A 15419-nucleotide genomic window follows, 5' to 3' on the forward strand; every position below is an offset into this window, starting at 1 on the left:
TATCTGAATTAGCTAGAGATTTGCTGTGGATTAGTTAATCATATAAAACCTCTTGGGTGTATACTTGGATTTGGAACTAAATTGTCTTAATTCAATTTACAATAACTTACTTCCAAATGTTTTACACAGCTAGTGAGAACAGACCAAGAGCTGAAGACATGTAAAGGTCTGCTGACGAACACAGCCACTCTCCCCTTATGACTCATGAATATCACATCTTACAACAGAATGTAGTATCAAGAGCAGAGAAGTGGAATGGAAGAAACTGAATTTGAGGACATGGTAGGTGCAGAATTGGATGTCACCATCACCTTCATCAAAAATGCTGCTGGAGCCTGGGCACCAGCTTCCAGATCATGAAACATGCCTGGATCATTGAGACCCTTAGGCAAGTGGGAGCTAAGCACCTTTGAAGCTAGCCTTAACAATGGCTATCTTACCATCAGCTGTCTGGGATGGTGTTCATCAGACATGTGACAGATTCCATCCACACAGGACATGGTACACTTCCTAGGAATTTCTACAGAGAAAGAACAAGCTCCAGTATTGAGAAGGGAACCAAGTAGCTAATCCTCTGTGTTAAAGCTCACTGGGGCTTCATGATAAAGCAAATCTGGGCAGTTTAGTATCAAGAGTAAACCTACTAAGAGTTGTACCCTGGCATGGCAACCCAGCGAGTGCTGAGGAAACAATGAGGCTTATCATACAGTCACACTAAGGCCTCTAATTCTCATCCACACAGGAGTATTTCTGGGGTGTTCATAGTGTCCTCTTCCCAAAAACATCAGGTCAAGCTTGAAGATCCTATTTTCAGCCATCCTCACACCGGAGAGGATGACAGAAAGGCAACACTGTGATTCAGTGGAAAGTTAATAGCAAGAGTAAACCTTACATAACCCTAAGCACGCAGGAAAGGTTCAAGTGGGCGGTAAGACTGTGAAGCTTTCCTTTCCTTTGTGGAAGTCCCTGAAAACCAAAAGGCCTAGAAAGAGGAGGATGTGAAAAGCTGAAGCCACAACAGGTCCCCATCCATTTGGCTTTCCACTTATCTAAGTGAAAAGTGCTGGTGTACAGCAGGAAAGGCTGGTGTGTTGATGTCAAATCAGCCTTCGGAGGCAGCTCTTGGTGACAATGCTCTTGCTGTGCCTGGAGGGAGGTGCTGCAGGACCAAGAAGTCTGGAGGTCTGCTCAGCCCTTCTGCCTGCAAATGCTCCCCTGTGTCCTCAAGGCCAAGGCTATGCAGATGGCCAGGGATGGAGATGATCAAAACCAGACTATGATCTGTTTCTAAAATGCAGTGCACCATTTCCTGTGTGGCAAGCCTCAGAAATACCCAAATTAGACTTCAGAAGAGTATAAAAAGCTGCCTGCTAAAGAATGTGCAAAAGGACTGTTGCACTCACTGTGATCTTGGACAGCAACAGAATTAGAAGGCAGCAGCAAAGAAAACTGCAGCTGAAAAATACCCGCATTATCCTCTTTTAATGCATATTGTTAAAATGAACGTTTTCAAAGCCGAAGAGATGTGAGCCCAGATGCTAGCACCGTATGTTTTATGCAATTCCTGATTACGAACAAACAGCAGCATACATATAAGGGAATCTGAAATGGTAGGGATACAAGCCCAGCTGGTGTCCCCATATGCCTTATGAATTCCATTTTTAGGGACACAGCAGCACATAGCATTAGAGATACTTCTTAACCATCTCATTTATAGAGTGGAGCTGTTTCACTGAAGAACGCACAGAAAAGGTCCATAAGGAGCACAAAACCAGCTGCATCCAAACCCAATGACGTGATTCCACTGCAGTGCTTTGATCAGGAACCACTCTGCACCAGAATATTCCCTGAAGGAGGGATGATGCTTGTTTGCCATAGCAGGATGCGGTTTTCAAATGCAACCACCAAAAAGCCATTGCAGTCACAAAATGCCAACTTACCTTTGCTTTGGCAAACTGCTCCTACCAAAAGCTTTTTCAGGTCCAGAATGGAAGAGAGATGGCCCGAGTGCCAGGGCAGTGGAGAGGTGAGTTCCGGCCATTTCTGAACACCAAAGTAGGGTCTGAGCTTGGCTGGTCCATGGTGGGGAGAGTCCTTCACCAACAGCCTGCTTTTCAGTTGCAACAGAACCACCTCTAAGGGAAGGGAGTGAACTGTGGGGATTCCTGGTTAGTTATGAAAACAGATCACCAAAAGCAGTTGACAAGAACCATTTCCCGTGCACTACAACCAAAACGATTCTAGAACAGAGATCTAAAAAAACACCCCCACCCACTACATAGGAATGAAAAATTATTTTATTTAAAAATACGTTATACAGCAGAGTGTCTCTCGTTTTGTTTTCTCACTGCTGGTTCACAGAGATCATATGATAAATTGAACCCAAATATTTGACTGGGAAAGATCCTGAGAAAGAGACCAGTTACAAGCTGATGATATACAGTACACTGAAAAAAGAGTCATCTCTTTTAACATAAAAGAATCTCTTGGTAATCTTATAAATCAGATCTAAAAAAATGCAGGTTTACTACCATGCAAAAATGAGTGAAGATTTCATTTAAATCTGCACATGGAGAAATCATTAGTACCTTGGACCCTAAATAGCTAGACTAAGAGAAGGGTAAGTGTGCCTAACGTGGTGCTACAAACTTTGGACCTACTACAATTGTGTAAACACAGTTGATAGTCTAATAAAGGTAGGGTCTCAATCACCTAAGTAACACTGTTGTACCTAAGGGCTCTATTCTAGGACTTTTCTCACCACTGATGTGCTCCTTTTCTTCTCTAATTCTCAGCTCAGCACAATGACTTTGTGAGATACGCTCTGCTGCACTCAAAGGCGACTTGGCCTTGCTCTGTTTGCCAAGCACTATTTAGGTAGCTGTATTTTAGTGAAAGCAGAGGTTCAAAGAATTAAAAAAGCAAGTCTTACCTGGATGACTATGTGGGAATGCATTAAAATCCATCATAAAAAAATCTATACCTGATTCTATGGCCTTATGCTGCAAACATCTTCTAACAATAAGGAATGCCCAGGAAATACATGGCCTTATGGAAAACTTAAGGCCTAGAATATTCAAAAGCCTGCACTGAACATTCCTGTTCTCAATGTGTCTCCAAGTGCCAGCACTGTACCAGCTGTTGGAAAACTTCCTGGAAGATGTTGAGAGCATCTTCAGCATCTACAATATTCAGATCCATTCGGTGCTCCGGTTTTCTAGGACAACTTCACTATGAATAGTCAAGCAAGGCTGTCTTTTGGAGGGAAGGATCAATTTGCTTATTCACAACCAGAACAGAGATCTAACAGCACTGCCTGAATTGGACGAAAAACCAATTGCACAGACTGACAGGATGGTTTTGCAAGAATCTGGCCCTGAAACACAAACAGAGATAGAAAGATTTATAGAGAGAAAATCTGCCTGTCCTGGCCACTGAGGCTGAAGGAAATGAATGAAACCAGTTTGGTTTTCCTGTGACTTCTCCAACAAGAAAATGGAGAACAGAAACTCATCTGCATGTTTCTCACTAAGCCAGTGACACTCATCGTAACACCCATTATCCCAGCACAGTATCAGGGTGTACAACAGATACAAGAAGATGCAGCCTTCCTTGATCATTTGTTGAAATTATTTATCCCATCAGATACGCTGAGCTAAGAATGGAGCCCGTAACCTTTCATGGGCTAGCATTAGTAATAAAATAGGTATCAATGATCAAACTTCCTATATTATTTTCATTTCTTTTAACCTAGATACATATATACCACCCAAGACATTCAAGAACTACAAAACAACAATTCAACTACAATTATGTCAGGAAAATATCCAAATAAATAAACTTTTAATTATGATACAATACTTACTACAGTAAAAATTGGCAATTTTTCTTTTTCTCTTCAAAAGCAGAAGCACCAGTCTTACATATAACATACTGTTGGAATGATATCTTACATGGAATACAGCGGAATACAATGTGCAAACAGCATTTTCATACAGAACGGAATATCTGTCTAGTTTATACACTGAAATCGCTTCAAATGGAAACAAGTTCATGCTGAATTAAAAACGTAGAGTTGAAAAACCAAAGTCAAACCAAAACATGAAGTGCTGCTGGAATAGGTACATTAAAAACAATGAGAAGCCAAAAGAGAATTAGTGCTCAGGTTGTCCCATCCCAAAGTAAACAGTTCATCTTTTTGCTAGGAAGTAAAGTGATGCTCTGAGATTTCAGACCTCTTTGAGATGCCGGTATCGTTTGAATGATGGAGAAACCAAGTCAGAGACAGGACTTCTAAAAACTTCTGGTTTGGGGTAACACCGCAATTATCGTGGGTGGGCTGTGAAAAGAGATGAAGTCCAATGGAGGGAATAGACCTCAGCGTCAACATCATGTAACTTCTGCAAAGGCCGTGATGTGGTTCTATGGGTTAAAGAAGAAACAAAGAGGTAAACCCCAGAAACCCCACAGGCAGGCAGCAGTTGCCGTTGTGACAATCCTTTTGCCTCTTTAGGGGCAGCTTTATGCTTCAAAACTATTGCAGGAGGATGGAAATCAAACTGGTTCTCACTGCATGCTCTCACTCACTCCCACTGCAGCTCTTTGTTAACTGTTGAAAGGTTGGCTAGGGAAGTGTGCTCAACAAAGTCATCAAGTGCAATAGTTCTACAGGATTTTAGTTTTAGATGGCTTTCTTTTTTAACTAAGTAACAATATGAATAACAGAGCTGGCTGGACTTGTACTGCTACCTTAGTCATCATTTATAGCAAAATCCCTAGAAATTAAAACAACAGGTTCTGACAGATTATAATATTCTATTCCAGTATTAATAAAATCATGGCATCCCAGACTGGTTTGGATTGGAAGAGACCTTATGACCACCCAGTTCCAACCCCCTGCCACGGGCAGGGACACCTCTCACTAGAGCAGGTTGCTCCAAGCCCCTGTGTCCAACCTGGCCTTGAACACTGCCAGGGATGGGGCAGCCACAGCTTCTCTGGGCACCCTGTGCCAGCACCTCATCACCCTCACAGGGAAGAGCTTCTGCCTTAGATCTAACCTGAACTTCCCCTGGTTCAGTATGAACCCATGAGCCCTTGTCCTATTGCATTCAGCCACTGAGGACTCATACTCAAAATTTCTATTTCAGAATCACTACAGTGTCCTCTTCCTTTGCAACGTTATTCTCTCCTCTTTCCTTCAACTGGACAATTCTTATGAGCACAAAGAATGTGCAATACACTACGAGCACCTACACAGCAAAGCTGCAGCATCCTGTGCTATTTGCCATGCTCTAACCTAAGCAAGTGAATCTGCAAACATTTGGTAGGTGAAGACTCAACCAACCGTCCAGTGATGTGCAGGATCCATAGGAACTGGATGTTCCCGTTAGGCACACAGTGACCTTGACTGCCACCATCTTTGATTAAACATGCAATGCATGAAATGAATCAAGGGAATCTTGATGTTAAGCCATGTGTTTGTTTCCCAGCACAAAAACAGACAGAGGGAAATAATACCATGCAAAGCACTGATTTCTGTCATCACCTCCCCTCCTGGAGCAGACCAAAGTCAGAAAAGAGGAAGTGTAAGGTGAAGAGGAGGGGGGATGTAGATAACCCAGTGCGAGTGGGAAAGATCTCCCTTTTTTGCTTAAGGGCAGTTGTTCAAAGTCCTTCAGAAAACCCCTTATCACACCCCATAGAAAATGCTGGGGAGAAGCAGCGGCCACCACACACGTTTCTATTTCTCAGTGCTAGATAACCTGTCTAGATATTTTCTGTCACCTTTCCTAAGAGAACACCACTAAATAGCAAACATCTATGTACATTCTTCTCCAAGAGAGAATTAATGTATTCTAAATGAATCCTTATGATTAAACCACAGCTAGCAGACTTGTCAAAAAGCATCAGAAAAAAGACTTTCAGTTCAAATGGTTGCAGTGGTGACAAATGCCACTGTTTCCACATTTTGATTCTGCAGAAGAAAAGCAAAATTAGATTTCCTAATTAGAAACCAAACCATTCACATTTCAAAGCATTTTAGCTGGCTGGCCATCTTCCGCTTTCAGTACAGGGAAGACGACATACTGGGTCAACCTCAATGACTCCAGAGTGCCTCTGAGGCTATTAGGATGTTTTCTTCATAGTATTTACTTTCTTTTTCTCCTTATTTAGACCTGAAAATCCTCCTGTCAGCTTAGACCAGTATCAGTCTAAAAGTACTCACTGTGCTAATAAGTAAGATGGTTGACAAATGAGGAACTGGAGGAATAAAACATCCTCCTTATTTATTTGAACCAATTCTTGCATGCCCTGCTGCATGTTCTTTAAGCAATACACATTTGTCTGTGATGCAGTGAACCAAATGCTCCTTCATGTAGCATTAATGCAGGACTAGATAACTATTATTTAGGAAAGGAGAATGTTGTTCATATTCCTGCCAGCTATACTACCAAAATAAGCAGGACACCATCCTTGGAAGGACATGCAGAGCATGGGCTATAACACCACAATAAACCTCAATAAACCCTCAGGAAGAACTGCTTAAGCTGCCGCTCATGGAGCTATTAATTTGGACCCTTGTGAACACTTGTCAATTCATTTCCAATGGACTCAGCAGGGCAATGCATAAGTAGGTCAGAATTAATCAGTTGCTAATGGCAAGAATCACCGTTACAGAATCATGCAGCTGTCTGAAAATGGTGCTTTTTTGCAGATGTTATCTCCAGCAAAGCTACAACTAAGCTTTGCTGAGACTCTTCACAGGCAAAACCCCAAACTAACAGCATCCCCCTTGAGTAACAACTGCATTTCAACTCTCTTACTATGCTCTTTTGCTTCTGCTTAGATTTACTGGGGCAAAGTTCAGTGTGAGAGACAAACCAGCATCAGCAGATTCACACAGATGCAGGGGACAAGCAACAAACCCCATGCACAAGACCTCAGCTGCTCCAACTCCATCAAAAATGATTTTCCCTACAGTATTCAAAAGAACTGGGATATGCTGAGGATCTGCTCAATGGCAGCAGTTTCCAGGCACACCAGCTTTTATAATGAATAATATAAGAAATAATATAGCAAATGGACAGGATCAGCTTGGAGTCAGCACCATGTGAACAAAACATGCTTCAAAGCCATGCTCTCACATCATCACCATTAAAAAGGAAAGCTAAAGGCTAAGCCTTCAGTGCAGGCTTCTGAGGGGTAATGATCCAGACCTGTGTATCTTCTGGTAAGATCTTAAATGCTAATTTATCACAGGACAATAATCATGTTACACAATTCTCTGGGTCAACAAAGTATATTTGATGCTTTTAGTGGACAAATAACATTTTTAGGGAAGAGAATGAGTTCAAGTGAAATTCCCCATTTAAAACGTGGCAGACCTGCACTGAATGCTGCCCCACACTGCATCTGCCTCTGCTTCAATTCCACACACACACTCATACGTTTGTTGCCTTATATGAAGATGTTCAAAACGGTCCATTCCTGATATCCAGGAGAAGAACCTAAGGATGCGTGCTTTGAGAGGATTTCGTTGCAAAGGATCTTCTTGATTGTTACTAATGCCTTGATTCTGTAACACCTACAACATGTACATTTGAGGATGTCACACTGAATATATTGCTCCATTTTCCATGTTTTATTTCATTTGAACATTAGACGTGGTGAGCACAGTTTGCATTCAAACAGAAGTAATTCTTGTACAATCCCACAGAAGCAGATTTAAGCAGAAGGGTAGGACATGAATGCAATTTCAAACGCTTGACATCAAAACAAAATTGCTTATGGTCTTTTCTGAGCTGCCTCTCCTGGGTACGTGTTTCTGTGTGTGAAACAATGCTGTATTGTACCTCCTTTAACAGACGTATTCTCAAGAGAGAACCATTATGACAACAGAAAACCTGCTTATAACGTAATGCAAGCACACATATCCAGTCAAGCAGTCCTGAGGATACACATATACTATACTATATACTATACCACTGCATGGATACCTATATGCACGCAACAGTATTTAGGCGCTTCTCAACTATTTTGAATCAACAGGAACAGACACAACCCCTCTCACCCATCTGCCCACAGTATGAAGAGCTAAAACATTTTTTTGTTTTTTGTGTTTTGCTTTTAGGCTGTGAGCTCAGTGAGAGGCCCAGGGACCAGACTGGGTCAAAGAGGTCCCACTGTGTCTATACACGTGCACATACCAGTGAAAGACTTAGTACCAAACTGGTTAAGACCAATTAAATAGCAGGTAACGCTGAGATTTAAGTTAAAAATACCCTTTTCTGACACTGTGATGAAATTGTTCTGTGTCTCATGCATAATCAAGATGCAGTAAATAGAAAAAACATTGTACCTTAAAAATAGAAGGGTAAAGCTTCACCAGTCATAAAACATTACCAGAATCCATTGCAGTATCAATACTTCCTATTGTTAAAATGTTTTATCACCACCGTTGCCTTTGGCACATGCACAATAAAACAAGAATTACAGTGTCAAACTCAACAAGACAACCCTGAGAGTCACTAGCAATTGCTATGATAGGCAATAAGAATGTCGTGTGAGGAATTCCAAATGTTTACCACCATTACAACTTGGAAATGGTTGAGAGAGACATGGAAAAAGACACAGAGAGAGCACCTAAACTGTCTTTTGCTTCTAGTTAACAGCGATGCTGGAGTCAGTGCTATAGATGCAGTGTAAGACACTTCATTGTAACAAAGAACAGTGACTGTGTTTGGGAATGTGGCTTGGGCACTGCTGACAGAAGTTGCACTTAGAAGGAATGCCAAGTAGAGACTTTGAGGATAAATGCAGCTTAGCTGTCAAACAGAACACTGCAAAGAACCCACTGTGCAAGTAAGTAATACTGAGCAGCTACAGAAAGCACTGATGATCAGACACAGTAATGTGCCATCACCCTATAGGAGAAGAATCACAGTGCCCCTCCTAACCCAACCTCTCACCCCAGTATTCTACCTACTGCCTCAACCGGTCCTAAACAGCTCCATGTTCCCTTTGTATTTGATTTTTTCAAAGCTAGAGTATTTAAAAACAAAAAGCCCAAAGGCTAAGAGAGTCAGCAGCTATGACAAGATGTGCATGAGCCCTCTGTAACCCCTGGCCAATTTCAAGTGACTTCAGTATGAGCTAATGTCAGTCTGCCCTGGAACAAAACCCAGAAAAAATAGGTTATGACTGCACTGAATGAAGCCGAACTTTCAGCTCTTCCAGGAACCACCCAGAATATCCTTATTTCCCAGTAACTCTTGCAAAAGAACAGGAGTCTCTAACCTTGACTGAGGTAGCAAGAGCACCTCCACTCTGTAGGACACACCAGCTAACTGAAACGTAAGTTGACTTGTAAGAGATTAAGAAGGTCGGAGACAGAGGAGAAAAAGGAGCAGATGGATGAGCAATGAGGCTGCTTGGCTTTCATTCTTTTCATTAATTCTGAATACGTCTGCCTTGCTGAGACAGCTCTGGCAAGGCTTCTTCAAGGAGACACTCTGCAACTACGGCTTGAGTGCATGAGAAGCGGGTACCCATGCAGAACAGCTTCATCATCTGCATGCACCACAATTAAAGACAAGTGTCACGCAAACAGTGATCTACCCATGTCATCAACCAGCAGCAGCTCAATTCAGAATATTACAAGTACACTTATTCCTATTTCAGCGCACTTCAAATGTAGCTCTTGACCTCCACCAGAACTCAGACAGTGGTGGCACAGTCAGCATGACAAGCATGCCAAGAGCATTCATTATCCAGCAGGAAAAAGCACTGGAATACCAAACATCAGATCTGGCAACACAACAATAAGGTGCTTCCAGGTCTGGGTGATGCATTATGTGCTTATATTCATTTACAGGTGAACTTATAATGAAATAGCAATGAGTGAGGTCCCATGTGATAGGAACATCTAATGAAGTTATTCTTTAAGGCAGCATCTTTGACTTGCTTGCTCCCAGATGCCCATATGGTTATTAAATACCAGCAAGAGTTGTATTGCCTCATGCTAGCACTGCTTTGCACATGATAACTTCCATCAGTCAGCATCTGTGCTACTCTTAGTAGCTAACTTCTGACAGGAAGCTGCCTTTGATACTGGCACAGGAACTTGCAGGCTGAGAATAAGGAAAAACAAGAGTTTCTGTAAGCCAAATGTAAATGTATGTGCATTCAGAATATGGAACTGGAACAGCCCTAACTGAAATGTAGTGAAAAGTAACTTGCACATGGCTAAAGTCAGCAAAGGCAAGTAGCACATGAATTATTTAGCACCCTTCTCTCTCCAGAGGAGAAAAAAGGATGTAAAAAAAGAAGGAAGCTAAAAAAGTAAAGGCTAAGTTAATAACTCTTGTAGTGATGGTAGTTAATGGAGATGGCTCCATTTAGACCTTAGTTCTACATAAGTGTTATTCTTAGTGCCTTTTATTTAACAGGGTCTGGCTTCTATCTAAAACTTTAGAAGCAGCATTGGGGGAAAAGGAAACATTCCACAAAGCCTCAACACCCGAATCACTCACATCAAGTAACTTTTTCATCAGTTATGTGGTGATTTCTGAGAGTGGAAACAGCAGAAAGCATTTTCCAACAACCAGCAAAGTCTCCATGCTATCAACTTCCCATCTCACTCTCTCTATTTGGAAAGCAGAAAGGCTTTGCAATATGGAAAAAGATGAACCCCTACACTGAGATCTCACCAAGTGTAACACCCTGATGATAGGCCCCACTTTAATTCTACACAGAAAAGTTCCATGGCAGCCAACAGTTACCCTCTGCTGCCACAGGAATACGGATTTGGAAGGAAAGAAGCTCATTCACATAACGGAGTCCCTGGGCAGGTCACAAATCATAGAATCCCAGACTGGTTTGTGTTGGAAGGGACCTTAAAGCTCACCCAGTTCCAACCCCTGCCATGGGCAGGGACACCTTCCACTAGAGCAGGGTGCTCCAAGCCCCTGTGTCCAACCTAGCCTTGAACACTGCCAGGGATGGGGCAGCCACAGCTTCTCTGGGCAATCTCTGCCAGTGCCTCAGCACGGGGAAGAGCTTCTGCCTTAGATCTAACCTGAACTTCCCCTGTTTCACTTTGAACCCATCACCCCTTGTCCTGTCGCTACAGGCCCTGAAGAGTCCCTCTCCAGCATCCCTGTAGCCCCCTTCAGACACTGGAAGCTGCTCTGAAGCCTCCATGCAGCTTCTCTTCTCCAGGCTGAACAGCCATCATCCTCAAGCAGAGCAAGCACTATTCCTGCCACCACATTCCCACACCCATAGACTTCCTCACAACACCTCAATCTTGCTTAGGCAAAGGCTCAGGAAAAGATCTTGCTCATCATGAGCAAAAGCGCATCAAATTGGGTAGAAATACTACGTTAACGTGAGGTCTGTATCCCAACCCCCCAAAAAATACAATTAAACAGCAAGAGAATGTACATCTATTACCTCTGCTGTCTTTTGAGCCTCAGAAATGGCTGCTATTGCAGGAGAGCCTAGCACGTAAATAAGACATGCTCTTCTTAATGCTGTATGTCCTAGGCCAACTGACAGCTTGTTTTGTTTTGACATGTTACAGAAAGCTTACTGAATGGGTGATTTGGAAGATACACATTCATCTTCTAAATGCTTGTTCAAGCAAATGAGACTCTGACCTCCTTATGACAAGGTATCAGCAGAAGGAGCTTAGACACATCTGGTTCAAAAAGCACATTAGATCATTCGGCAAAGAAACCTTCTTTCCCTTCAAGGAAAGGAAAAAGAAACTCAGAGCTAGCAGCACTGCTTACTGAAGGACAACTTCCACCACTTCCAGTGACTAAGACAGAATGGAAATGGTTAAAAGAAAAATTATTCATATTAAACATTTTTATTCATATTCAACATATGTTTGATACAAATATTAGGAATAATTTGGATTGGAAAGAATGCCACAGAAACATATTTTCAGTGCCCAACCCAGTGTAGAATTGTTTACTATCTTCAAACATGGGCATAACAGAAGAGATTGTAGGAAATAATGACAAATACAGTCATTAGAAAATTAAGAATTGCTTTCAGGCTTTGTATTAGTAGCTCAAACACTCCCCAGCTTTATATTAGTAGCTCAGACACTCCCCTAGTAAAAACACCTAAAATGTTTCATTTGGTTATGCTATTTCAGTGCTTGTTGATTTATGAAATTGTTCAGACAATCTTACCTAACACTTGCACAGTACAACATCATAGAATCATAGTAAAGTTGGGGTTGGAAAGGACCTTAAGATCATCCATTTCCACCCCCTGCCATGGGCAGGGACACCTCACACCAGACCATGTCACCCAAGGCTCTGTCCAACTTGGCCTTGAACACTGACAGGGATGGAGCATTTACCACTTACTTGGGTAACCTGTGCCAATGCCTCATCACCTTCACAGGGAAGAGCTTCTGCCTTAGATCTAACCTGAACTTCCCCTGTTTCAGTTTGCACCCATCACCCCTTGCCCTATCACTAACATCTTCAAAAAACATACACTTTTTAAATAGGAAACCAGATTTTTAACACATCACAATACTCATGCAAAAAGTCTGGGTGTACACAGGAGGCTACCACTAACACATCCTAGTCCAAAATCCCATTTGCGCTGGCTGGAGACCATGGCTTCTGTGCAGTCACTGTATGCCCCATGTCACTCCCTATTATCACTCCCTATTATTATCCACTACACTGTTTGCCCTGCTAGAGCACATGTCAGATCCCCCACATTGCAAGGTGGGTGCCCTGTCCTGAGGCCAGCATGAGAAAAGCCCCACAGCCCCATAGGTCCCCTGCACGACCCTGAGGACATATCCTAAAGAAACAGGATAAATGCCACTCATACCTGACTTGCACAACCCCTTGGGCTCAGGGGTTCAATTTTCCTTCTAAGCGTTTCAAGCTCTATGGACTCTCAGCCAAAGCATTAATCAAACTTACTTGAGGAACACAGGGAAACAGGGCTTCAGATCTATTAAGCCTGACTCCACCAACTTAGCAGTGGCTACAGCAGCAAACTGGACTGGTATGTAGTGATTGTTCTTGGAGGCGACATGAAAAGTCCCCCAAGGAATGTCTCTAAATTAATTTTTCCCTTCTTTCTTCCTCATGGCCATGGCTCCTTACTTGAACTCTGATTAACTCTCTTGTCAAGACAGTTTGGGGCCATCCTTCCAGGAAAGCTGCATTTTATATCGTTATTTTTAAGTAAGTCAGACATTACCTTTTCTAAAGGGCTTTCTACTCGGGGTATGCTGATCATGGGCATCTGGGCCAGATTATCCATATGAGAATGTTCATGTTCTGGCTGACGTCCTCTGAAGTTATTTACCACACAAACAACCTAGAAGGGATTAGAAGATAAATAGAATAGCTAAGGAACAACTCATTTCTTGGAGCTTTGATCCTGACATCCGTAACTAGGCAGAACTGACACCAGCTTTCGTCACAGTGGAGACACAGAAATGGGAAGTTCATGGTTTACAGAAAATCCTGAATTAACATTTCAAGACAAAAGATTTCCAACCAATTCGGTGTTACGTGCATTATCTGAGAACCAAAAAACCATCTTATCTACATGCAAATCCATTACCAAAGCTGAATAATAGCAATTATGAACAATATCATGAATAGATGTCCAGAGCCTGTGCAGCAGAATATGAACTTAAATTTCTAAGAAGGGCCAAGTACCATCTAAGTTTTGACCAGCAAAGACCTTCTCAAATGGACAGTGAGAAAAGGAGAATAAGAAGACAAAGACCATCTCCAAGTTTGAGCTAAGCTGTAAACCCTCTTAGGGCAGGGGTGCCTCTCACACAGGGATATTAGAATGTGATCTAGACCAGTTTGTTAGTGTTTCTATTAATTCAGACACTCATCTAAGCAGCAATGTTTGCACATTTGGTTTCCTCAAAACTCAATTAAATTGGATGCTACTAAGGGACTGATGCAGTATACATCAGAGACTGTGAGAAAATACTCCGAGACAGATTTCTAGTTTCTTTTCTGACTTTAGGGGCACAAACAGAATGGAAAAACTTAAAAATGTACAATCAAATATAACTCCTGGATAACTTCTATGGAAGGGAACGTCTGGAAGTGCGAGCAGGTTTATTTTAAAGGATACCTAAAGCTGCCCTCACATGTCTTAGAGATGCTAAGCTAACTCCCACCTCAGCCATCCTGGTGAGAGTCCTCAGCCAAGCCAAGTCTTCAGATCCAAGATCTTAAGATCAAGACTTTGAGATCCTAGAGTCAAGCTCAAAGGTGTTTTCATGGGGAAAAAATCAAAGGTGTGTTTATGACTATTCCAAGCTACCAGGCAGACAAACCTGCAGGCAGGGAACAGCAGTGACTATTCTGTGTAATAGCCTTGCAGTGAAGTTATCGGGGAAGATCATTTATAGATTAGCAGCAGCTTTCTGACACAGATCCTAGTCATTGGGAACTATGACTAACAATCTGCTTTTGGAACACGGTTCCAGAACAGGAAAAGGCTAAACAAGGATTTTTCTGATACAAAATAACATAGAAGGTCAATGTAAACTTGAATTAGTATGAAAGAAATTCAACAGGGTTACTTTAAAGCCAGAAAAGAAATGTTTATCTTATTGCTAGAATTGCCTCTTATAGCAAGTGTAGAGACCTTCACTGATTGCTTATTCCTCGATCAGTGTGGGTATCACTGTACTGAAATTCATACTTCATACATGAAATCATAAGTACAGGTTCTTCTGGAGGATCTGCAGTTTCTTAAAGTGGAGCTTGATGGAAATGCTACAATCTGGTTTGTAAGGAACTGAACAAAAAGATCATTGGATCAGTCCTTTCTTCACATTCCTGAGTTGGTGCAAATATAACTGAGGAAACTGGTAAGTCATTAAAAACGAGATTCAGAAAACCATCTTGTGCCGAGGCCCCCGGTTTTACGAGATACAAAGCTACGCACTGACTGTTTTCACACAGAAGTGACACAGATACACACTTACCAAAAATACTGCTATAGATATTCCGATAACAAATCCTGCTATTACATCTGACCAGTGATTTCGATACTCTGCTACTCTGTTGATTCCAGTAAGGAAAGCCATGCACATCAAGCCCAAACACAGAACAGGTTTTGCAAGCCTTGTTCCTCTGGCTTTTACTGTGTTGGTGATATACATCTGAAAATTAGAAAGGAAGACATTATAAAGCCTGATTGATAGCTCCCACTAAGTGCTGAATAAAAGCTCTGTATTTTGTTTGAATACACTACTTGTATTTATCTTTTCTTTTGGTAAAGAAACAAGAAATCAAGCGCTAACAACATCACACACTTTTCAGAGGGATATAGAACAAGAATTAGACCATACAGCAAAATTACATTTCATGTGAACCTAAAAAGCCCCCAAA

The 15419-nt window shown here is 41.8% G+C and overlaps 1 protein-coding gene across 1 annotated transcript in view; it reads right to left on the minus strand.

Annotated features, from left to right (window-relative positions):
• Positions 1-3816: 3816 nt before the first annotated feature.
• The window catches only part of PLPPR5 (phospholipid phosphatase related 5), a 47375-nt gene continuing 35772 nt past the window's right edge, over positions 3817-15419 (minus strand). Inside the window, exons 4-6 of the mRNA XM_065669515.1 lie at positions 15014-15190; positions 13249-13368; positions 3817-4422 (exon numbers count right to left, since the gene is read on the minus strand). Coding sequence (XP_065525587.1) covers positions 4390-4422; positions 13249-13368; positions 15014-15190 — 330 coding nt within the window. The 3' untranslated portion in view covers positions 3817-4389. The remainder of the gene's footprint in view (positions 4423-13248; positions 13369-15013; positions 15191-15419) is intronic.

This window comes from Lathamus discolor, chromosome 3, assembly GCF_037157495.1.
Source record: "Lathamus discolor isolate bLatDis1 chromosome 3, bLatDis1.hap1, whole genome shotgun sequence".
In the NCBI taxonomy this organism is placed as follows: domain Eukaryota; kingdom Metazoa; phylum Chordata; class Aves; order Psittaciformes; family Psittacidae; genus Lathamus; species Lathamus discolor.